Source organism: Polyodon spathula, chromosome 13 (genome assembly GCF_017654505.1).
Source record: "Polyodon spathula isolate WHYD16114869_AA chromosome 13, ASM1765450v1, whole genome shotgun sequence".
NCBI lineage: Eukaryota > Metazoa > Chordata > Actinopteri > Acipenseriformes > Polyodontidae > Polyodon > Polyodon spathula.
In genome coordinates this window covers 20,091,466-20,117,125 of record NC_054546.1, presented here as the reverse complement: position 1 = coordinate 20,117,125, position 25,660 = coordinate 20,091,466, and the positions used below count along the sequence as shown (strand labels likewise).

At 39.8% G+C, this 25,660-nt stretch overlaps 2 protein-coding genes across 5 annotated transcripts in view; one reads left to right on the top strand and one right to left on the bottom strand.

The window, feature by feature from the left end:
* Nucleotides 1-40: 40 nt before the first annotated feature.
* On the bottom strand, nucleotides 41-18,276 carry dennd10 (DENN domain containing 10). 2 transcript variants are annotated; one of them, XM_041269323.1, is made up of 9 exons: nucleotides 18,217-18,269; nucleotides 15,922-16,118; nucleotides 12,501-12,580; nucleotides 11,146-11,294; nucleotides 10,951-11,062; nucleotides 9,574-9,674; nucleotides 9,020-9,127; nucleotides 8,277-8,371; nucleotides 41-2,497 (listed from the first exon to the last, which is right to left on the bottom strand). In XM_041269323.1, exons 1-9 carry the CDS (start codon nucleotides 18,260-18,262, stop codon nucleotides 2,324-2,326), a joined length of 1,062 nt encoding a protein of 353 aa, XP_041125257.1. In that variant the 5' UTR covers nucleotides 18,263-18,269; the 3' UTR covers nucleotides 41-2,323. The 2 variants fall into 2 exon arrangements, with proteins under 2 accessions (XP_041125257.1, XP_041125258.1); XM_041269324.1 differs by lacking the exon at nucleotides 15,922-16,118 and having other exon boundaries at nucleotides 18,217-18,276.
* A 2,738-nt stretch (nucleotides 18,277-21,014) lies between these two features.
* LOC121326080 (eukaryotic translation initiation factor 3 subunit A-like) overlaps nucleotides 21,015-25,660 on the top strand; it is a 45,118-nt gene continuing 40,472 nt past the window's right edge. For all 3 annotated transcript variants that reach the window (XM_041269237.1, XM_041269238.1, XM_041269236.1), the window contains exon 1: nucleotides 21,015-21,193. In XM_041269237.1, the coding sequence (XP_041125171.1) occupies nucleotides 21,145-21,193 (49 nt within the window). In that variant the 5' untranslated portion in view covers nucleotides 21,015-21,144. The remainder of the gene's footprint in view (nucleotides 21,194-25,660) is intronic.

Here is a 25,660-nt window from a genome sequence, read left to right as displayed (position 1 = left end):
CTTTGTTTACATGATGTTAAATAAAATATCTAACTGATGTTCCTATATTTTTTTTTTATTATGTCTCAATTCAAAAATTTTAGGTGATGCTAAACTTTTGACCATAGCTGTATGTAGGCCCACTTGTGTCATTTTGCTCACTTAAAGGTAATTAATCCTAATTTGCTTCCGTTTTTTTAAGTAAGCACCATCTTTATACAACTTCAGTGATCAGTATGTTGTTTACTATTGTGAGAGCAATTTAAAGATGATATTGTTTAATTCTAAAAGTTGTTAACATAGGCTGGTAAACCACAATATATTGAAATATATAAACCCAGCATGAAAAATATTCAGTTTCTGTAAAGGGTCATGTCATCACAATTACTACTGTAGTTGGTTTACTGTGGTTTTTGTTGACCAACCAGTTTTCATTTGAAATCGTGGAACAGAAGATGAAAGGATCAAGTGACAGATTCATTTTTAATACTGAAAAACAATGCATTTCAACTGTCCTGCTGATGGAGCTTGATATTAAACCAATGTGAAACTGACAACTAACATAAAACACCTGTATTGAGTTTGCTCCAGTACAAATATTGTTAGAAAAATGAATGTAATACAAAGCACAGCCAGTTATTATGTTACTGCTGGGACTGACTGCAAGGTAAAGTACACATACATTTAGAGGTTTAAATTTAGTAAGATTCACTATTCTAAATGCTAATGCTGAAGTTGTCAAACTAGGATTTAAATTACATTATTAGCACTATGCACAGTATTGTTTGTTATTATTATTTTAATACAGCACAATAGATTCAAAGTTGCTGTTGCATCCTTGGTAGATAACCACATCCTGTGCTGTAGGTCAGAAGCAGTCCAATGGCCCAACTGTAATTAGGCCATAAAACTTACAGCGCAGGAAGTAGTGGTTTAGATTTTTAATCTATGGCGTTGCATTTAAAAACAAGACCAAAAGAAGCAAAAGACCACTACTAGAGCTAATAAAGGCGATGATTAATAGCATATTTAAGGAATCTGGACACACTTAAAAGGAAATTTCTGCAGGAAGGACATTTTCATGTATCACTGCATTATAAAAAACAAAATACAAAAAAATAAAACGTGTATCTATATAAATTCCTCTACTCTCTTAACAAATATCTTGTATTAGATCCCAAAGCTGGTTAAAGAAAGCAGGTAAATACACCACAATTTATAAATGTGTGTGTGTGTGTGTGTGTGTGTGTGTGTATATATATATACACACACACACACACACACACACATACATATAGAGAGGAATGATTCGGACTAACTGCATTTACACATTCAAATCGGCTTCCCGGGACCTAACCACTTCCTGTTCTGCTGGTCACATTCACTCCAGAGGTCTAACTGCAATTATAACACCAAAGACTTGTAGTCGAAATATTGGTGAATGCTGAAACTAAATGTATTTTTGTTAGTACTGTATAACTGCAATCGGACCAGGGGCCCACATCAAGTTATTAGGCCAGCGTTGTATTTGAATCCTAAAGAACCTGGGTTATCACTTCTGGAAAGATTTCACCCAACATCCCTTGCTCTGAACCTAGGATTTCAGACAATAAGCAAAACAACAACAAACACATTTTCTGCACTATAGGAAGTGAAAAGACGAATATTCAAAGAAAAATAAAAAAAAGAGTACAGTATAATAATTGCAGGAAGGGGAGCAGTTACATTGTTGTTCGGTTTTGTTTCTGGCAAGGTTTACAATACCATTCATATTACTTTATTCATTCTTAAAATTTTGCCTTCACACATCCAAATAGGGGCCGGTGTTGGAACAATAGATAGATTATTGTTTTACTATTTTGGTACTGACCAACATTGTCAACGCTCGTGTTTCTGACAGTCACCTACAGCTAAAAAGATCAGCCCCACTGCTACCAAGACACGTTGTTTCTCTCTCTTCTGTAGACACCTGATTTGACCACACAGATATGCTAGGCATCAGAATATTACTTTAAATTGTGCCCCCACTGTACTGTGAAAAGCAGACAGAGAAAGAAAAGAGCGACTGAGTGAGTGAGAGAGAATAATGTTTATAGCAGCATGTGTAAACGACAAATGCCAGAGGTCCATTAGTTAATAGAGGGTACCTATCTTTTAATGGATCGGATATGATAGGTTCTACTGTACTTATGATTGTGGTGATCGTTTTTAACTGATAATTGAAAATTATCGTCCAACCCTAATTAGACCTTACTCTATATGTTCATGACAATATACAAAAAAGTTATGAGCCAAGACTCAAGTGCGTTATTGATCGACCTTGGCCGGTTCCTGCTGTGCAGCGTCAGATCTTCAGCATCTGCTCCGCGGCAGCGAGGTGGTACAGGAAGTTCTCCGTCGCCGGAGGGAAGCGCCGCTGCTGCAGCATCTCCAGAGTGATTTTTGAGTTCTCGTTCTCCGTAGTTTCCGCTAGAGATGCCAAACTGGTCAAAATCTCTCTTGTCTTTACTGAGATATCCTGCGACAATAGAAATTAGATGAAATGTCAGACATACAGTTTTATATCAAACTAAACAAAACTAGATGATACACTTAATTTTTCAAATTTCAGCGCAATTGACATGTATTTTAAAGTGTAAGGGTGACATACAGACAATTGGACAGACAGACAGACACACGCAATCACTTGTGTTAAAGAAGGTCCTTAGCAAGTTTCATCAGATACCCCAATTGGTCAGGCAGTTCTCTAGATATATACAAAACTGTTGTTCCCTTTCAATGGAATGACAACCATTACTGAATGGGAAGAGCAATCTCTGACTGCCAATCACTGAGCATATATAAAAAAGCTGCTGTAAGGAGGAGGTCCCTCTGTAGTGATGGCTTTCTGCATGAGGTATTAATGATGTTATTAATTGTAAGTTTTACATTGTATGTGTGTCTTTATAGCTAAGTTCTTTTTAATCATTGTTCAAATTGTGTGAATGTGTTTTTTATAGTCGTTTTAATGTGCTTACTAATTCAGTTGCTTTAATATGCTTTTATATTAAGGTTCTATACAGTATTGTGTAAGTTTTGAGTTCTTTCATTTCCCATTGGCAAAACCAGCTACGTGCAGTTTTGCATAGCCTAACACGACTGAAAGTCACAGATGGGTGTCTGAGCTAAACGCCAAAAGGCAAGAGATTAGCAGAGATAGTGTGAGATGGGGGAGGGGAACTGAAAGACAAGATGGATGCGCCCTGCTAGGTACAACGTGGTATGCAGCCCCCCCTTTTCCCCTGCAGAGGGAAGGTGCAACGATAGAGTGGAAACCCATATCATTGGACAGAAGTAAAACAAATGGGAGTGGAGTCAACAATTGTTTACAAAGGTATAAATACCCAAAATGGTAAAGTTTTGTCAGTCTTTTCATCTCTTTCGAATTGACTCCATGGACATCCGTGCTTTCTGATACAAATGTATGCACTGAGCTGTACTGACGCCTTGTCCGAAGTCAGGTTAAATCTCGTGCTTATATGATTGTATTGGAGGTATACCTTTCTTGTATATAAAGTGTTTTTGAATCAAAAACCATTTGTCAGCTTAATCTTTTTCACTACACCTCCCACCTCCTGCTGAAGAGGGACGTCCTCACAGTAGCATATCGCCATTTTCTCTTTCACTTCACTGAGACAGGTCACAGATTGCCTCGTGCTTCCTGTGTCCGAATTTGGCTGATTTGTTGGTTTATACCTTCAAATTTAATATCATTCATGGTAAAATCACACTTTTGAGTGTATCTGATTCTCCTGTCAGTTTACTGAGTAGAGCTGGTTTCGACCCCTGTTGTGAGACTGGCAAGCGGCCATTACTCTCTTCCACTACCTCGTGTAGTTTTCTCTACCGTGTTTGTAGCTGTTGTGGTGCTGTAAAGTGACCTCTTGGGCTCGCAGCATCATCCTCTACGCCAATTTAATCGGCCACAGAGACGAGAAAAAAACAGCTTGGGCCTAGCGCCCCTTTCATCGACCGCGCTTGTCCTCGCCGACTTCAGGCTTGAAGTACCAACAAGCGCCTACCTTGGCCCCGATTCATGCAGCATGCAGCTGCTGCCACAGACGTTCCCTGGCCGGTAGAACAGGAGGGAAAGGGGAACCTTTTTCTGCAGCAGAAAGGGCACCCACAGCAGGCTCTCCTCTTGTGCCAGGATTTCCTGGAATTGATGTGCTTCTCCTGGAGCAACCCAGCATCTGCACCCTCAGCCTCCAGAACAGCAGAGTCCCTGCTGCACACTGCAGGCCTAGGCACATTCCCCACTCACGGTATTGGTGCAAGGTTCCACCTTCACCAAGGGAGATAAGGACCCAACCTGTCTGTCCAAGCCTTGCAGGACAACTGATGCAATGCTTAAAAAGGCGTATGCATCGGCAGCGCTGTCGGTTCAAGCAGAGAACGCCATGGCTATACTGGTGCTCTACCAGACCCAGTTAACAAAAAGGCTGCAGGAAAGGGCTACAGAAGTTGACACAGGGGAGCTCCAGATGGTGACTGACCTAATGCGGGAGTTAGGTCAGGCATCAGGGAGTTTGCATCAGGCATTTGTGGCTGACGCAAGACCGAAAGGATGGCGTTACTGGATGCTCCCATTACACCGGACATTTAGGGCGACCATTGATGTGAGCCTTGAAAGTGCCCACAAAGTCATGGCGGTCGCCTCCAAATTCTCGCGCCTTCCGGCTTACCGCCAGCGCCCAAGGTGGCCTTCACAGCCTGCAGGAGCAACAGGGTCTGAACGCAGTCCTCCACCCCAGAACAGACAAGCAAGCAGATGAACAGCCGGTGGCAAGGGACCACCACTGGCCGGGGTAACCGATTCTCCGGCTGGAGACCGAGACCGGGGCATAAGAAAGACCCGCCCCCTCCCAAACCCTGAGGGGCCCAGGACTCCTGGGTGCTATCAATAATGACACACGGATATGCTCTACAATTCCACTTAGGTTCACCACCCTTCAAGGGTGTGCTCCTCACCACCAGCGAGCGCAATACTCCTTCAACAGGAGATCGCCAATCTTCAACAGAAGAACGCTGTGCGCTTGGTAAACCCAAGCGATGCCCTCAGTGGCTTTTACTCCAGGTACTTTCTGCTGCCCAAGGGGGACAGCGGTTTCAGACCTATTCTGGACCTCAGGTTCCTCAAACTGAGGAAGTTCAACATGTTGACAGCACAGCGTATGCTCCTGTCCGTCCAGCCGGGCGACTGTTTCACATCGATCGACCTGCAAGACGCCTACTTCCATGTCCCGATCCGTCCCGCGCACAGAAAATATCTGTGCTTCACCTTTCAAGGCAATGTGTACAAATTCTGTGTGCTGCCGTTTGGCCTCTCGCTGGCACCCCACACATTTACAAATTGCATGGATGCAGCACTGACTCCACTCAGGCTGCGGGGTATTCGGAGCCTGAACTATCTGGACGATTGGCTAGTTTGCGTGCACTCCAAAGCACGCGCCCTGGCACACCCAAAACAGGTCATAGATCATGTGACGAAGTTAAGGTTCTCTATACATCAACAGAAGAGCAACTTCGTACTGTCTCAGTCCACAGTGTTCCTGGGGATCAAACTGAACTCTGCGAGTATGCTTGCCTCACTGTCGGAAGACAGGATTCAGTCGTTGGAAGTCACACTCTCCCTATTCAGAGAGGATGCTCTCCTTAAGGTCAGAATTTATCAAAGGTTGTTGGGCCACTTCAAGCCTGGGTAAATATGCTCAGGGTGCACCCGGTCCGAGATCGGTACCGGCTGGTGCAAGTGTCCAGACAATGCCAAAAGACACCGGAGTGGTGGCTCCGTCCCGGCAATCTGCGCCTCTGATCTCTCCTCGGTTCTCCTCACAGAAGTGGTCACTACAGACGCCTCCAACCTGGGCTGGGGAGCAGTCTGGAATAGGAGAAAAATAAAAGGTGAGTGGAAGGAACATTGCAGCAGATGCACATAACGCCCAAGAGCTGTAAGCAGTAATCCTGGCGCTACCTAATGAGATGGGGCCCCCTGGGAGTAGATGCGCTAGCCCACCCCTGACCACAGGGGCTTTTGTGTGTGTTCCCTCCGCTACCATTATTACCCCTGAGACTAGAGAGGATCAGGGTGGAGAGAGCACAGGTTCTGCTGGTTGCACCCAGATGGCCGAGGCACCCCTGGTTTGCTCTCCTCTCCGACATGTTGTCCGGTCAACCTTGGCAGCTCCCGTTACGCAAGGACCTCCTGAGCCAAGTGGAGGGGCTATTATGGCACCCAAACCCAGCCCAGCTACAACTCTGGGTCTGGGTCTGGCCGTTGAACAGAGCTGTCTATTCAGATGAGGTTTGCCAGAAGCAGTCGTAGAAACACTACAGTCTGCTCTGGCGCCAAGCACTAGAGCCCAGTGCTCATACAAATGGAAAGTTTTCTAAGACTGGTGCATTGCTGAAGGTCACAATCCTGTGACCTGCCCTATTGAGACAATATTAACCTTCTTACAACACTTGTTTGACACCGGAAAATCAGCGTCCACTTTAGTATCAGCAGTATCAATGTGCCATGACAAAATTGACTCTGTGTCCCCTGGGGCACACTTCCTGACATGAAACTTTGTCCTCTCATGAAGAGTATGGTCCCCAAGTGGGATCTAGAACTGGTACTGCGGGTCCTTACAGGTCCCCCCATTTGAGCCCATGGCGTCAGCAGAACTGCACCATTTCCCTGAAGGTGGTGTTTTTAATAACAATTACGTCTGCCAGTCGAGTAAGTGAGCTTCATGCGCTGTCCATCGATGAAACATGTATGGCTTTCACTGGAAATGACTCGCGGGTAACATTAAGAACAAATCCAGCCTTTTTACCAAAGGCGGTGTCTTCATTCCATATTAACCAACCAGTGGTTTTGGAAACTTTCAGACCTCCCCAGCACGAGTCAGAGGAGGACTGTAGACAGGACACGCTTTGCCCAGTTCGGTCTCTGCGGTATTACCTGGATAGGACGCCATCCTGGAGACAGGCCCTAGGTCAGGCCGTATTAAAGCAACTTCTAGCGCGCTGGGTGGCAGATGCTATACGCTTGGCGTATGAACAGACAGACTCCCCCTTACCTGGGGACATTACGGCCCATTCTACCAAGGGCCAGGCAACTTCGTGGGCTTTCCTTCATGGCGCCTCCTTGGATGAGCTATGCACTGCTGCTACATGGACAGGTAGTCAGACATTTGCACTTTTCTACCGCCTTGATGTTGCAAACCAAGCGAGACCCTCTCGGGGCTCTAGGGTGTTGCAGGCGGCATGCCCTTAGGCGTCATGTGGGCTCTGAGGCTATCATCGTGAGGCTGTACTGTAGGTAATCTGGAGCCACGACAGCTTTGGTAGAGCTTCCCATTCGGTAATGGTTGCCATTCCATTGAAAGGGAACGTTACGTTATTACCACAACCCTGGTTCCCTGAAAAAGAATGACAACCATTACACTTTGAGGTCGAGTCCCCAGCTGACCTCTGATTTCTAAAGAAAATGGTGATATGCTACTGTGAGGACGTCCCTCTTCAGCAGGAGGTAGGGCAGCTTTTTTATATATGCTCAGTGATTGGTGGGCAGAGAGGGCTCTTCCCATTCGGTAATGGTTGTTCTCTAAATATACCCCACCTCCACTCTATCACCCAGAATGGGACAATAACCAAGAGAAGAATAATCGAGACAAAACAAGTAAAATAAACCCAGATTTGGCTAATCCCTAACACTTCTAGCTACCTGCGAGTCCTGGTTGCCCGTAAAAATTTTTTAAAAAAATTAATAATAATATCTTTATATAGCACCTTTCAGAGTGTACCAGCATCACAAAGTGACTGTGTATTATATACAGAGTCACTTACAATAGGACATTGATTTAACATCACATCTGAAGGACAGAGAACAAGAAGGTTAAGGCTTAGGGTCACACTGAGTCAGTGGCAGAGGTGGGATTTGAACCAGTGACCTTCTGGTTACAACCTCTGGACTTTAACCACTAGACCACAATGCCTCAAATTATATGATCTCTCTTCTCTCGCTGAACAAAACTGTTCCTTCTCCCCCTTTAAAAGGTTCTCTCCTTCAACAAACCATCCCAAAACCTTTTATAGGCCTCAGGTCCAGCCCTTCTTTACTGTCCTGCCCACTGCTAAGCTTTGCTCTAAATCAACATTATGCATTATTTAAACTGGACACACCAATTAGGATTATGAAAATAACTTACAAATGAGAATGCCCTTGTATCCAATTTGCCAGTAAGCTTGCTCTCTTTGCTTAGCATTACCTTAATAACCTGACTGTCAGATCTCTCCGGGTCTTCTGCAGACTGAATGATGAGTTGTCCAACATCCTTGTGCAGTTTACCCATCGTCATTGCCTCTGTCAGAGAGGAGAGTACACACACACACAATCAAACACACTGCATCTCTCAAGACCTACCAAGCACCACTATGACAATGGGAAATACAAGTGGCTTTAAATCAGTCCATTGTAAAGGCAGTCCACCTTGAAACCAGTCTGCTCTTTGTATTTGCAGTCCACAATCCAATCTGCCACTGGTAACTAAGACACATTTTCCACTGTGTTGTTAGTGTTTAGGGTCCATATTTGCATTGATCGTGTCTTACATGATAACTGCCTTGAAATTGTTCCCCAAACCTTTATCATACAATCCTAGCCTTCTATAAACCTTTTGGACAGATTTAAGATATAATCTGATAGACTGCAAACTGTATATACATTTTACAAATATTTACATGATTATTAATCATTTTAGTGAGTTGATTTGGATTTTCAGATTGCAGGCCAAGCTGGTCCCAATTGAAATCAGGATAATTTCTTTCTGTTGCAGATGGAAACAAACAAGTCTGACTTCAAAAAGCTTTCAAATCATGTTCTATATGGAAACAGGACCTAAAAAAAGTTACAATTAAGGAAAATTTCAAATACAATATGTCAGCTTATGAAGTATCATGACTAAATGAGTGAAACAAAGAAGAGATTTAATGTATTTAAATACGCACCAACCTTTTGCGTGCGGTAACACTGTTATTTCACTGTCCTGCAGATTCACATACACATCGTAGAGGTCTGATCTGCTGCTGACTTCAGGGTCTGTGAATCCGGCTACGTAACCTGCAAGGCAATTTTTACACCTTATGAAAATCTCAGATCATTTCTCTCACTGTGTTATGGTGGTTCTGGGTTGTGCTTCTCTAATACTGAAGTATAATATGTTTGCATTTCCATTCAATCTAAGTGATATTTCAACTGGCCCAGCCCTGGGCAGTTGGAATGTTCTCCTAGATTCTTAAAAACCTGCCAATAACAATGGACAAATAATTAAAAGCATAGGCAAGGGTTACATTTGAAAGTTGATAAAGATGTTTTCCTCTGGTTTACCTGAATATATTAGGCCAAGCCTGACAATCAACAGGTTTCTGTGAATTTTATTGGAGAACCAGCTCCAAACAAACAACTGATTCCAAAGGGTGATTGGTTGATTATTTTATTTTGATACCCGCTCAAAAACAAACACACAATGTGTTGCATGTTGGTTGCTTGGGCCCTGCATACAATACCTGTGCAAACCTTTAAGCTGTGCAGTTCATTGTCGTTTAAATGTACATAAGGATGCAGTATCGACCAGTCCTTCCGGTGCCATACCAGTGCTGGGAGAGCCCTGAAACACACAGGAACAAAACACGGGACATAAGAGACTGATTGGGACATGTCTATAGTGCACCAGGTTGTAACATCTTCATGCTGCACAGGAAGTGAACTTATACTGTTGTGAGAAGATAAATGAGCTTCACCTCAGTCACAGGGAAAATAAAGAAGTCTGGGCAACAAAAAGATTAAGAGCAAAAAAAAAAAAAGGAACATAATTGTTTTATAAACATGGGTATTAAAACATCTTTAAGCTGTTCTTACTGGCGAGGTTCAGCATAGTTGTTGGTAAATAATGACGCAGCATGCCCTTTGCCTGTGTGTATTTTATGTTTATATGTTGCATGTGTTGTATTAATGTTGTTGTACATGTACTGGTGCATGGGATATAAATGGGTCCTTGTAGAAACAGGGGTACTTGTTTGTGGAATGTTCATCCTGGTTTGTTTAGTTGGTGTCAGTTTTGTGTAGTGATTTGTTTTGGGTTCAACCTTTTATTTAGCTCGGTAAGCATTATTTTTGTCAAACTTTTTTTTTAATTTTGTTTATTTAATAAAAGCGCAGCAGCGCCATCATTCACCACTCATTCGCAGTATTTGTGTTTGTCTTCCGGGTCTGACGTCACCACCATTCAAGCCAGCTTGCCACAATTGGTATTGTTAAACTCTACACTTCTATCTCAAAACTGTAAATAACTAGTTTTGCACTGTACTTTATTACCAAACACATTAATAAAGTCACCACTTTAATTTAGCCTTAATTTTAATATCATGGTTGATTTAATTTCCTGTGTTATTTTTTTTACTGCAAGTCCTCAACAAATTTCTGACAAATCAAAAAACTCAGTGTGGAATTGTTTCAAAAACATTGCTAAACAAAATGATTGACATTTTAAAGTAAGTCTTGCCAAACCATTCATGTCCATATTCACTTTTAGGACTTTTTTTTGTGATCTAATTTTTATTGGGAAACAAGAAATACCACATAATTTAATAGAGAAAATCATTCCCAATTTCCCCTTATACTCCTCTTCTCTCCTCTGCTCACTCCCTATCCCCTACCCCTCCCCACCCACTACAAGGAATATTTTACCAAGAATATTAAATATACTTTTATGACTATTTTAAGGACTTAAAATAAATAAATAAATAAATAAAAATAAAATTATTATCAAAGCACTAAATAAAAATGTCACTGAGACAACTGAAGGTTGAAGGTTGAGGCACACAGAATCTCAATCTCTCATTCAAACAAGAGACACTCATGAATAACAGAGCAGCTGTTGTTACCTGGTGAACTCCTGGAGCGCTTCAATCCGGGGATGGTGAACCACGATTCTCTTCTTCAACATCAAAGCAGTGTATAGGATTATGGTCTCTATTCCAAACTGGGACACAACATCTGAAATGAAAACTTTGTGGTCACTACAGCACAGCAGAGCATAGCACAGCACAGCAAAACTAAGTTACTACAAAGAAGCCCACCTTTAATAGAACCAGCTAGATAGGCCTTCCTGACATCATAGTCCCGAATGAGAAAGGAGCCGTTCTCGTCACTCTGACAGACCCCCTTGGTAAGAACAGCAATGTAGCTCTCCATCATCCTAACAGGGCTGCCATGCTTAATATACATCCTGCAATAATGGCACAAAACACAAGTTAGGCAGTTACACGACTTACAGGGCCGCCATTCACAGAAGTTTTTTGAATAAACAAACGTGATAGCCATGTTAATATACGCCTGTTGGTTTCCTGAAAAGTTTCATGATCTATTAAAATGCACTTTGAAAAAAAAATATTGGTTTAAACTGTGCAGCCTACACAAAAATAACGTGGTCAATTTGTGGCACTCGCCCCACACAGTGCTAGATATTTATCACTAGCAGCTAAATTAACTACAGTAAACCTAGTCAGGTGAAAATTAAATTTAAAAAAAAAAAAACTATAAAGTGATAATGTTTTGTGAATTTTCGCCTTGAAAAGGTTGCTACGTGTCTCTCACAGGAGCTTCCTGTTTCCTGGTTGGCAGCATGTTCAAATGCAGACTGACTACGAAGGAAAAAGCTCACAACCAAGTGTTTTAGGTTTGCAGCAGCACTAATTTGTTTTGCTAGTTGAAAGTTTTCTATGTAGTGTTTACAACAATCGATTTATAACATAACTTAAACACTATTTTTACTTCAACATTGACAAAAACAACAAACTCTAGACCCTGCAAACCTAAAACACTTGGTTTTTATCTCCAGTGTTAGCAAGCCAGTATGACTGCGAATAAGATCAAAGGGGTTCCTGGTAAATAAGGACTTCACTGTACATTGCAAAATGATACAAAAATGAATCTTGTAGATGTAGCCTGTTTGTTACAAATTTTGGCCTTGTTAGGTCTTACTGAAGAAGCTAATTCTGACTTTGTTACTTGCAGGAGAAGGAACCCCCTGTTTTTGACTGTTACATTTGGATGCATGATATTTCTATGTATTAATCTAATTAACTTGTATACTGTATTTTGGAATATTTTCATTTTGGTTTGTTTTGTCATTGTTCTGCGGCATGTTTAAAAAACTAATACAAATTAATAAAAAAAAGACACACTGCTATCTTTTTTTGGTCTAAATTACATCAACATGCATAAGAGTAAGTGGACACAATAAAACATGTACGTGTGTCTGGAAAAGGCTTAAAGGAACCTTTTATTAAAAACACGCCACCAATAAACAACAGGCACATGTGACATGCTATTTTTGACGTTTCAGTATTTACACCCTTACTTATGATGGGCTTTTAATTCTTCATGACTCAATTTATTAAATATACTGTGTACACACAAAAATCTGGCATACCTGCAGAGCACTCTGCTAAAAGCTGCATACTTCTCAGGATTAAAGTCTTTTGCAGTAAGAACTATTGAAAAATGGGTTACCTGTAATAAACAAAATAGATCATATCATTTATTGAATATCACAAAAAATATAAAATGTTGTTTTTATGATAGACAGGATGAGAGTCAAAAGGCATGCAGTTCTAAAACTGCACGATTGGTGCATGTGTAATAACCAATAAAGGGCTTTTTATTTCTCAATAACTTGAGCTAAAGAATGCCCTAGCCAAGTTTCTCTGACTAAATGTAAAAATGTAAGTCAGACATGCAGACAGACCTTTTATGCCCTGTCTTACACTCAATACCTTGGTTTCATCCCAATTGGACAAAAGGTCCTCTAAATATACTGTATGAATTTGTACATGCAGAAATATAGCTACCTAAGCTACTGGACTGGGGCAAATATTCAAAGAAATACTGCTTGAAATGTAACTGGTGTCAGAAATGACCCTGTTTGTATTTGTTCATATTCAAGAATTTCTAATGACTGCAACAAAAGGATATGAGGCACCTACATCTCCTGAACAGAAGTGTGTTTCTCTTCTTTCTTTAAAAGAATGAGGTACCAGACCTTTATAATATGGTGCAAACTATACTCTTGTTTTCCAGCTAATTCACAATTAAAGAATATTTGAACATGAAAAACCCACATTCATTCCAGCACTACTAAACGATATCCCAGTTATGGGGTAGAAGAATAGTAAATACATAATAAATAGGAGTTTTAATTTAAATTTTTCTCGGGTCTATCACGGCATAAATTGCAAAATTTGCGGACATTTCACGGCTGTATTCATACAATATAGAAAACTATATATGTGTGTGTGTGTGTGTGTGTGTGTGTGTAATTGCCTCCAAGGCTCAGGAATGCACACTTACGCTTCATAAAACGGGCCGTCTTATTTGTTAAATGTCTGCATGCAGCATCCACCAGCAGTTGCAGCTGATATCCTGTCTCTGGGGTGTGAACACTTGCCCATACATTAATATGGCACTTTGGCATCCACTGAATTCACCGGAATTATAAGGCAGCGCTTTGCCAACTTGTAGAGACATGGAAAGCGGTCAGAAAGCGAGTCCCAAAACTCAGTCACTTTTACTGGCATCTGCAATTCTTTGACATAGTTCAAGTACGCAGCACGTTCATAGTCATATTCTTTCTGCCATCCAGGTATTGCTTTAAGAAGACTGGCGTCAAAACACAGAAAAGATGCCTGCCTGACTTGGGTCAAAATGCGAACAGCGTTTAAAAAGTAGGCAGCAGACTGTTTAAATCGAGGTGGCTTTAACTGGTCGTAGTGATTTAACTTTGCTGCGATTGACTGGAACACTTCTATGCGGCGGTTTTCGGCTTGGCAGCCTGAAAGTTGTTGCAATGCCATATCCTCGACCCAGATTATCAGATCAATCACTTTGTTGTATGCTTGGTGGATAGAAACCTTCCAACTGTCAAACCAAGTCAGAAGCTGCACGAACCTGCTTGCATTTTCAGCCACAAATTTCACTTGGTCAGCAATGTCACTCCGTTTTAAAAGATCACGGATTTTAAGCAAAGACTGTGTGCCTGGTGTGACTTCAAGATCGTCACAAACAAATTGCTGGTAGTACTGTATATTGTTTGCATGATAACTCACTGCATTAAACCAAGAATTCCACCTCGTAATCACTGGTTCTGGTGGTATCGACACTGCTGTAGGAACTTTGTCACTTTGCTTGGCAATTGACTCCCGGTATCATAATTTACGATTTGGACAATGCTTAAATGTTTTTTTTTTAAAGACGAAACCAGGATATCCACATCAGGGAAACTTGTATGTCAGACATTACTAGCCAAGGAAAGAATATGTGCATTGCCGGTAAGGTGAATTGCATTCTGCATCATTCTATGCGGCACATCAGAAAACGCTTTATTCATGTACATCACATTGTCAGAGATAAATGCAGAGACCTTGTTGAATTCTAAACCATATCTTACAACAGCCTTTACTGTGGATTGCGCTACAGTTGAGAAATTTACAGGCTCAAGCTGAACAGGCTCTGTTAAAAACATGGTCAGGTCGTTGTCGTTCCAGCTGTCAGGTACAAATAAAATGTGGAGTATATAGTTATCCTGTAAATCTGTTGCTTCGTCGGCAACAATTGAAACCGAATCGCATTCCGCTAGAGCAGATTAAACGACTCAACGTGCGAAGCAATTCATTCTGGTAAATAATCCTGGCGAAGTTTGTTTGCACACAGAACACTTCTAGCATTTGCTACGTGTTTGTTTATGTACTCCCTTAGTTTTGGATTATCAATATTTTCCAAAGGTATGTTGGCAGCAGTGAAGGCCTCCGCTAGCTCGAACGTTGCTTCTCTTCTTGCTGAACTGCTTTCAGTTGCTCTTTTAAACATCAATGTAACTGTCATTTGCTTTTTATTTTGGGCAGTAGCTTCTGCAGTAGATTTACGTTTGATACGCAATTCTGAAGCAATATGTCGATCGATCGTGTTTTTTCTTGAAAAATCTACAGTCACATTGCAAGACGAACAAAACAATTTACCGCCGTCTGCATGTAAGGTTCCTGTCGGGAACTGCTTCACATGCTCCTGAGCGGAAATGTATTTAGATTTTTTGGATTTGTCCGTCATATTCCACTTATTTTAAGTAATGCCACCTTCGATATGTTTTAGTTAACCAAACTGATGTCGCAGGTACTGTAACGTTACATCATACAGAAAGTAGACGAACACTCACTCAGCAAGCCAGTGATTGGATTTAATTATCACATGGCCACATAAAGAAGGAAGTAAAGTGTTTTTGCATCACACTGATCTGCTTTTGTATTGTAGTGACCGTGGAGAAGTTTTAAAACAAACCCGTTTTATAAGTAATTCACATTTTATTTTGAATAAAATTTTGAAGGTTTATTTCGCGGACAATCATGTATTTCACGATGTCCGCGAAATCGCGAACTGAATAGACCCCTAATAATAAATAAATACACAAAAAGCATCACTATGATTAGGGGTGTAACGATTCATCGTGCATCAATGCATTGTGACCCTTTCTTCACATTATATATCGAATCGTAACAGAGGTATGTGGGGTTTGTATCGTGATACAAGACCAAAAGAACAGCATAGCTCACTGTAGTTCACCAAGTGGTTCTTGAATGAAGAATAAGTGTGTTATATTGTTAGTATGAATAAATACTTAACTCATTAGCTTTTTGTCTTTTAACACGTATCATGAATTGATCATTTGATTTTATTATGCATCATACAAGTAGCCTTTAGTGTATTGTTATACTTCTAGTTTTGATATAGCAATTAGAATACAAGGTTGATTTGGCACGTGGGTAGAGAACTTGGACAATACCTCAGCCCCAGTGCCTGCCTACCTTCTTCAATGCAGCAGCGTCCTGCCCCCCCACTGTGCTGATGTAATACCAAGTTCTTCTGAACTGGCCGAACACAAAGGTGTGGATAAGTTTGTTCTCGGCGGTGAGGCAGCATTTCCTGAGAAGCAGCTCCCGCAACTCTGCACTGACGGAGGGGTAACACCACACCCACAGGGCATCCCCATTCGTGTCTTTCTCTAAGACGGAAAGATGTTCACTGTGAGAATGTAAAGGAGCAGTGTGGAAGTGAAATGATTGTTACATTGCAGCTGAGGACCTCATTTGGAACTAATTCTGTCCGAGCTACGAAACATAAGACACTGTCGGTCAAAAGCAGGGTTGGAGTACAATCTGTTTTCAATCAATTTTTAATCAATTCCCACTCCTTTTTCATTCCAAGATGCCACTGATGATTGTAATTAGCAGTACAGTAGTCTATATATATATGAACGCCTCCTAAGAGAACAGTTCGCCTAAGGGAACACCCTTGTGCTGAAACAGATTTTTCCCATTGTAAATGCTCCAGCTAAAGGAAAAGGAACATCACTTAAAAGAACACCTTCTTGGCACCAATAGGGATTCATATGTAGTACTGATGATAACTCATCATCGTCAAACTTAAATTTAAATGGTTTAGTCTTTTCAAAAAGGACTTGTCATCGTGAGAGTACCTAGAGGCACACTGACTGACTCATATGCGTCGCTGTTTCTCATGCTACAAAACTGTTCAAGCTCTTGAAAAAAAACCTGAAATCAGACACAAGCCACCAAACAATTTGGCATTTCCCCATTCTGATGAGTTGTTTCACCATTCAGTTAAATAATGCGCATGTCTTGTTAAAAAAAAATGCAGCGGCAATATACATGTGTAGGGGTGCTGTGTTAATTTAGTTTGACAGTTAGTTTATTAACGTTAGTTTGTCTTGTTTTATTATGGTTGTTTTTGACATACACTTGCCTACTGCTTTTTTTTTTTTTTACATGTTCAGTTATTTTCACATGTTGATGCATGTGTGTCATGACAAGTAAAAGATTTGTATTTATTTATTGATTGATTAATATTGTGTCTGGTGGCTAACTCAGTCTCAGACAACACTTTGGCTATAAGAACAATTCGCTTGCCTCCCGACGGGTGTTCTCTTTGCCAGACTGATGTATTCTGTTAAAATGAGCTTCTAACAGCGACAACAAATTACTTAAAATTGAAGGCACTGTTAGTCAATTAAATTTGTTTCTTATGAACAATCAAACAATTACTATGTCGCTAAAATACAAATTCCAGCTCCTTCGAAGGAATTTGAATTGAAAAACAGAAACTGACCCCAACCCTGGAGTTTGTTGCCGGATACAAGCAGTACCACTGGGGACAGAGTTTGTTGCCGGATACAAGCATTATCACTGGGGACAGGGAGTTTGCTGCCTCATAACTTCACTCAGAATACTTTCTCACTAAATATATTGGTATCCCTAAGTAGAAAACCGTCTCCTCTTCAAAAATATGCGCGATTTTAATGAGCAATTTCTCCCACAAGTGCTGTGGTCCACAAATACGGTCCTTACTACCAATGCGGGATGACTGGGTATGACTTTTTCTCTTCATTTTACCCTCAAAAATGAACTGCCAGGCACAACACTGCATTGAATATTGTATCAGTCTTGACAGTCACAACACAGGTACAAAATAAAGAACAAATCCAGTCATTCAATTCAGCATTGTTAGTAAATTAATCTTGTGTACTGTAGCGTACCACTGACAGACATACGTGTTACATTTACTGTTCTAACAGTTAAAAAACTTCATAAAACAATGAAATGACTTAACCAAAGACCTAAATAATACAGACTTAATAATAACAATAACAATATGGAAGCGTTATATAGTTATACTTTGTTGCTACCCAGTGCACGAGCTGGTTCATAAACTAGTGCAATCATGTGACCAGAATAGCTAGGCTGACAATCGATTGGCAAAATAAAATACGCTTGGGTGTTTTTAATTATTATTATTATTATTATTATTATTATTATTATTATTATTATTATTATTATCAGGTACCACTTGCGAAATGAAGTATTGGTGTTTTAAAGTCACAATCGATACTTCAATTCCAAGCTAAGAAATGACACTTTAGTATGATACTGTCTGCGTTTGTATCATGAGTTCGCAATTTATTGTTAACTAGATGACTTATACTTACCTGGTACCTATAGATTACTTGACATGTGAGGAAAAGAGGTAACTCTTACTCCAGACAAATGATGACCATTTTACTAAGAACGTTTCTATTTTCTTACCGATCAGTCCGACGCTTAGCATCAACTGAGCTTCTACCGCAGCCATTTTTCGCCTCTTTGATCCTAGAAGTGTGTATTACTATATAAGTAAATACTCTAATGAAAGAACGGCAAACACTCATTTTAAAACAAATAATAATTTATTCTATGAGATTATGATTTTTTAAGTAATGTGCTAAAAATCCGAGTTTTTTTTTTTTTTTTTTTTTTTTAAACAACTCCGTGAACTAAATAATATTTCATTTTATTTTGTTTATCTTTAAGGATAGTGTACACGCGCACACACACACACACACACACACACACACACAAAAAAAAACCCGGCCCTTTCAGAGTTATGAAAATGCACTGTGTACAGTAGTTTAGCTATAAATTTCTTTTCTGGACAAGGCGTATTTCACAAACTGTAGTGTGGTTTTAAATTGCCCGCTTGCCCTTCTGTATCTTCTCAAGTGCAATATTATTCGTTTTTGTACTCGTGACGGGAACTGAACCAAATATTGAGGATACGTTAAATTACTGCCTTGTCTACTCTATGTAACTGATTGAGTTTGCTAAAAGTATCCAGATACAAATTGCTACATTATTAACACAAACACAGTGCTATGGATAAATATTGTTGCAAATTACCCTAATACGAATACATTGTTACTGGCACTAATTAAATATTAATCTATCCACAATATTGCAGTATAATGTACAATGTAAAAGTACATATTGATTTTTTATAAAAATCAATACAGGCATCCACATCTCCCTTCTTCTGCCAGTAGGCTTGTTCACAGTGAACGTGGCTAGTTCACAGTGACAGTGGCTAGTTCACAGTGACAGTGGCTAGTTCACAGTGACAGTGGCTAGTTCACAGTGACAGTGGCTAGTTCACAGTGACAGTGGCTAGTTCACAGTGACAGTGGCTAGTACACAGTGACAGTGGCTAGTTCAGTGACAGTAGCTAGTTCACAATGACAGTGGCTAATTCACAATGACAGTGGCTAACTTACAGTAACAGTAGCTAATTCACAATGACAATAACTAGTTCACAGTGACAATGGCTAGTTCAGTGATAGTGGCTAGTTCATAGTGACAGTGGCTAGTTCACACTGACAGTCGCTAGTTCAGTGACAGTGACTAGATCACAGTGACAGTGGCTAGTTCATAGAGACAGTGGCTAGTTCACACTGGCAGTCGCTATTTCAGAGACAGTGGCTAGTTCAGTGACAGTGATTAATTCACAGTGACAGTGGCTAGTTCACAGTGACAGTGGCTAGTTCAATGATTGTGTCTAGGTCAGAGTGACAGTGGCTAGTTAAATGACAGTGACTAGCTCACAGTGACAGTGGCAAGTTTACACTGGCAGTAATTAATTCACAATGACAATAACTAGTTCACAGTGACAATGGCTAGTTCAGTGACAGTGGCTAGTTCATAGTGACAGTGGCTAGTTCACACTGACAGTCGCTAGTTCATAGAGACAGTGGCTAGTTCACACTGGCAGTGGCTAGTTCAGTGACAGTTGCTAGTTCAGTGACAGTGATTAATTCACAGTGACAGTGGCTAGTACACAGTGACAATGGCTAGTTCAGTGATAGTGGCTAGTTCACACTGACAGTGGCTAGTTCAATGACAGTGACTAGCTCACAGTGACAGTGGCAAGTTTACACTGGCAGTCGCTATTTCAGTGATAGTGGCTAGTTCACAGTGACAATGGCTAGTTCACAATGACAGTGGCTAGCACACAGTGACAGTGGCTAGCACACAGTGACAGTGGCTAGTTCACAGAGACAGTGGCTAGTACACAGTGACAGTGGCTAGTTCAGTGACAGTGGCTAGTTCGCAGTGACGGTGGCTAGTTCACATTGACAGTGGCTAGTTCACAGTGACAGTGGCTAGTTCACTGACAGTGGCTAGTTCACAGTGACAGTGGCTAGTTCACATTGACAGTGTCTAGTTCACAGTGACAGTCGCTAGTTCACAGTGACAGTGGCTATTTCACAGTGACAGTCACTAGTTCACAGTGACAGCGGCTAGTTCAGTGATAGTGGCTAGTTCATAGTGACAGTGGCTAGTTCACACTGACAGTCGCTAGTTCATAGAGACAGTGGCTAGTTCACAGTGACAATGGCTAGTTCACATTGACAGTGGCTAGTTCACAGTGACAGTTGCTAGTTCAATGACAGTTGCTAGTTCATTGACAATGATTAATTCACAGTGACAGTGGCTAGTTCACAATTACAGTGTCTAGTTCACAGTGACGATGGCTAGTTCAGTGACAGTGGCTATTTCATAATGACAGTGGCTAGTTCACAATAACAAGGCTAGTTCAGTGGCAGTGGCTAGTTCACAATGAAAGTGGCTAGTTCAGTGACAGAGTGACCAAAAAACTTCAAGGAGGAAGGAAGCTTGTCTACTGCATATGCTGGTAAGAAAACCCAAATCTTAAGGTTTGTGACGAAGCAATACAATAGAAGAATACAGTCAACATTCACCCGGGGACTATCGTAGTGTCAAATTGAACACGTCCATGATTTCAACAAAATATATCACATTCCAAAACATATATAAGGGAATTCGTTATCTTAGAGGCTCACTTGTGTCCTATATTATACTGTAGTACAGTACTGTATATCCATTGTATTTTACAGTAAAACTAACAAGCATACGTATTAATTGTTGACTATAATTACAATATATTCAACAGCAATAAACAAAATGACCATATCTCTCTCGCCCCCCCAGCGGGCAATAGTATTATAACACTAGCGTGGCATCCGCTGTGTCGTAGCTGGAGCGTCACGTGCGCCGGTCCTTTTCTCCGGATTTGTCAGAGCAGGACTGCAGCCGGGCGGCGCAGATGGAAATGTTGAACCGATTTTTCTGAATTTTATACTTTTTTGAAGCCGAATAATATCCCTCAAACGATCGTGAACCATGCCGGCATACTTCCAGCGTCCCGAGAACGCCCTGAAAAGGGCGAACGGTGAGTATGGAGAAAGCACTGTGTCTGAGTTCATGGCGCCGAGAGACATGGGGGAAGCCATGTTGTTTCTTTCAGAGGAAATGCTTATTCAGCCCGGCCATGTGGAGGAGTCTGGTCGGGGCCTGCTTAGGTGGCACGAAAAAACAATAGACAACGTGCGATAAAATAGTTGTAAAATGATAATTTTCGTCAAGCGCTTTAATACCGACGCTTTTGTTCACCACAGCATGCAATGATTGAAACTAAACCGTATGTGCTTTCGCGGCCCGTGTAGTTTAGCATTAATTTAAATAACTGTGGTTTAAAAAAAAAATACAACACAAAACAAACAAACAAACAAAAAACATTAATTATCTATTTTTTGTGCAGACGTTAAATTAGTGGGGCTCGTTTTAAATGATGAAAGGCCAAACTATAATTTTAAAAAGTATGTATGCTGACAAAATGGAGGAAAGACACTGTTCAATTCAGATGTAGGTTTTTGGCCTAACGAAAACTATTTATTTTTCGACTGAAACTATACAACTAGTTCATGGATGGAATAGTCAATCTAACAGTTAATACGTGTACTTTGGACTCACAGCTTGCGTTTTCTATGATTTGGTTACAAGGGCAGTGGGCAGATGCCACAAATGAATGAAAGAAACGTGTTACTGCAGAGGTCGAGATCTGGTGATCTACATTTCAGCACTTTTATTTATGTAGAGGTTGCCATATAACTAGCAGTTTAACACTGGTCATGTAGATCACAGCGTTGCAATATTGTAAATAACAGTTTATCACTGTTAAACTAGATTACTTAATTTTGCAGGAATGCTTTTTATTTGACTGTTGGGTGGTTATAATATTCTGAAATTAATTGCTGTTTCTTCGATATGTATGGGACCTTTTAAAACGTTTTATTATTGTTGCTCTAGGCTTTAGTGCCGTGCACATCCTATGAAACATCGGGTACTGACCACGACCACACCACGTTTCCATAAGTGTGCACTATAAAGGGCTTAGGCGCCCTATGAATGCCTGTTACCACTGATAATACTAGTGCGTAAATTATCATGTATTTCTTAGCAGACGCCTTACCGAGGCAACTTAGTTGTATACACAAAACATATCAAGAATTGCATTACAATTTAAGAGCAACATAGAAAATACAATTACTTCAGTCCTAATAAACTGTTCATTGTGTATTGACGAAACTTGATAATGCAGTCACAAAGATACACAACCAAAAGCAACACTTAATTATTTCTAGTCTACTAAATGGTTCATGGTTCTAGAATAGTAAATACATGTGATGCATATGTAGTGACTGGGGCTGTCACTCGATTAAAATGTTTGATCGGTTAATAGGAGAATTCGTTGATTAATCGGTAGATAAAGGTAAAAATCTTAAAGCGGCTGACCTGCGTAGTAATACGTTTAAATAAACAGAATCTAAAAAAAAAATACAAATCACAATGGGAATTTAGTCCTTTTTAAAAGCATTTAATTTATTTTTTGTTTTAGTGAATGTAACACATTTTCACAGAACTGTTTATTTGGACTACTGTCAGTCACATACCTGAAAACAAGACAGCTGAACTGTGTTTGCCATTACAGCTAAGTACTTGTCTCCTTCTCATTGCATCTAGCAAAACCTGAGACACCGAAGAGATAAAGTCCTTCTGAATCTTGTTAATGTACCTGATTTGGGTGGTGAAAAATAACAGAAGTGCACACATTATATATTAAAATGTGCAAGTGTTGTGTAATAAGCATATAAGTCAAATACTAAATACAGTACACCCTCGGTATAACAACCCTGTTTGGGTCCAAAGCCTTTTGTTCGCTGTAGTAAAAGGACAATCCAAAACGAACAATATAAGCTGCTGGAGTAAGTTAAGGAAGTCACCTTGGGTAAAGGCATTAGCGGAATTATTAATAATTAGTACTGTTTTATTCTTTTATTTTCTTTATTACATTATTTGTCACTACTAGCACTAATAATAATAGCAATGAGATTGTGAATAAAAAGTAGAATTACAAGTACAGTACCTATTTGTGGCATTCTGCATCCAGTATTCTGGCTATATCCTATTCATTGAAGAACACAGTACAACCTCCCACTCCCTCCTCCAAAAAAACCGCATCAACAAATTCAGTTTTGTTTCAGTTGCAGATGTTAATTAAAATCTTGATTCCTTATTTAACAAAACAAAACAAACAAACAAAAAAAAAATCAGATGTTTTGCCGTGCCGGCTGCATAGACATGTACGAGCCAACATCAGCAGCAGTTTGATTTAATTTTTTTTATTCAATATTTAATCGTATACTTAAGGTTGTATAGCGAGGATGTAAATAGTATATCTACACCTGACTGACGCCCGGTTTGGACCTGAGACTGTTGCTGCACTAGGTACATTGTTACAAGCAAGCACCATACATTTAAAATAAAATTACTGGTATTTTATTAATCACATTAAAGAAATGAAAAAAGCGATGTCAACATGCTATGCGCTAAATCTGAATGATAACTATCGTATTCGTTTTTTTTTTCCTGGGTTGGGAAATAACGTTAACGATTTAATAAAGGTAAAACAAGGTAACAGAATGTGAATCTTGGTGAACAGAATACAGTAGCTTGTAATTCCAGTCTGTAACTTTGTTTAAAAAAAAATCATAACCTTCAATATAAAGGTATGTACTTTGTCTGTCGATGAATCCTACTAGCAGAAGATAAAGGACACTTTCTTCTATTTAACAACAAAATAATTATTTTACCTTAATGGAGTCGAGGCATCGCAGAGGTGTGCAAGATACCTAATTTCTTAATTTCTTAATTCCTTTTTTTTTTTTTTTTTTATTTCACCCTGATGGAGATTTTATCTCAATCACACCCAGCCCCTCACAGTTGTCTGTTTAATATCTTGCAATCCTCGCGGGATTTGGTCACAAGCAATGTGTACGTGTACGTCACCCTGGAAATCACTCGAGCATTGCCAATGAAAAACATTGATCCCTCTAAACATATTTTACCGGGATCTGTGAGCGGAATCTCGTTTGAGAAACCGCTGTCTGATTAAAGCACAGAACGTTATCTTGTTATAGAATAAAAAAAATCAGATTGCCCGTCGGGCAAGCAGCCAAAAAAAAGATGACGTCCGACAGATTTTTTTTGGTTGTCCTGGGACGTCGGGCTAGCGATTTTGCGAGCCCTGCAAAGGTTACACACATATTGGGGCACCATAAAAGCCATCTACCTAGCTTTCCAAAGACGTATTCAGTGAGTGTATGCGGTACTCCTAGCCGGAGTACCACAACATCGCTTATTTGTGCTGTTGTATCACTAAGGCTGTATCTAAGCCTCTAATCTTTGTATTAATCAGTGGTGTGTGACCACATTTAGTAAAAAATACCATGCTTTTTAAAAAATACCAATATTTATTTTTTTGCCAAATTACCCTTTTGTATTTTTTCATTGTTTATTTTTAAATTAGATTTTTTTATACCATTCTAGTTTTACAATGGAAAGTGACCTGTATTTTATTTCTGTAACAATTAGTGTGTGAATCGCTCAGAAAACATTGATTTGTGTTTTGCTTGAATTAGTTTCATCAACATAATAGGATCACTTATTTCTTTTTTGTTTTGTGAATGCGTATGAAATCGCCTTGATGTCCTTGGGTTGGATTTATGTTTTGCCTTTTTGTCCCCTAGAACTGAATTAGTGCCCCTGAATTCCCGCCCAACGAAAGCAACGTTGCTTACCTACCAGTGTGATGGATGTGCATGCTTTTTTATCACAGATTTCAGTAAAACTACACCCTGATTAGTAAACAGTGCAGCCCCTAGACAAAGGTATGCTGTTCTGTATTTTAAAATGAACGAATAGGACTTCAAGTTACAAAAAAAATTAAGTGTCATTAAAAAAATAAAAATAAGCAGGACAGAAGACACAGGGAAGGAGGAAAGTTCAGCCAGTTATTCTTCATGGAAAACTGCTGTCAAACTAATTTAAATAAAATACAATTAAAACTAAAAATGCTATGTAAAATTATTTCGAAATCCAGACCAATAAGTGGCCAAACAAGTCCAAAAACAGGTTATGCTTTTGAAAACAAAACTAGGGTTCTAATTTTTAAAACAAAATCAGAAAGCAATTCTCAACAAAAGTTGTGCATTTCTTCCAACAAATGCAGAAGTGTAGAGAGAAAAGACTGGGCATTTTGCATACACACTATTTAAAATTTACAAAAACAGGCATCTTTTAAAAAAATCTGGTACCATGCAGAACTATGTGAATATTGAATAACACATTAAATGTTTTTTTTTTTTTAATTTTATTTTTTAATTTGAATGTTATGGTTTACTACTTGAGCTGGACATTTTAAAATGCTGTATGTATCTTGTACAGTATCGAATCCAGCCAGAATAATCACATTGTTTTGAAGTGAATATTTCCAAAAACGAAATTTGATTAAAGTAGA

Coding starts and splice junctions, on each gene's coding strand:
- dennd10 (XM_041269323.1), bottom strand. CDS start 18,262: ATGGCTGCGGTAGAAGCTCAGTTGATGCTAAGCGTCGGACTGATCG. Junction 11,063..11,145: donor TCTAGCTGGTTCTATTAAAG/GTGGGCTTCTTT, acceptor TTTTCATTTCAG/ATGTTGTGTCCCAGTTTGGA. Junction 9,128..9,573: donor CAGCTTAAAGGTTTGCACAG/GTATTGTATGCA, acceptor ATTGCCTTGCAG/GTTACGTAGCCGGATTCACA.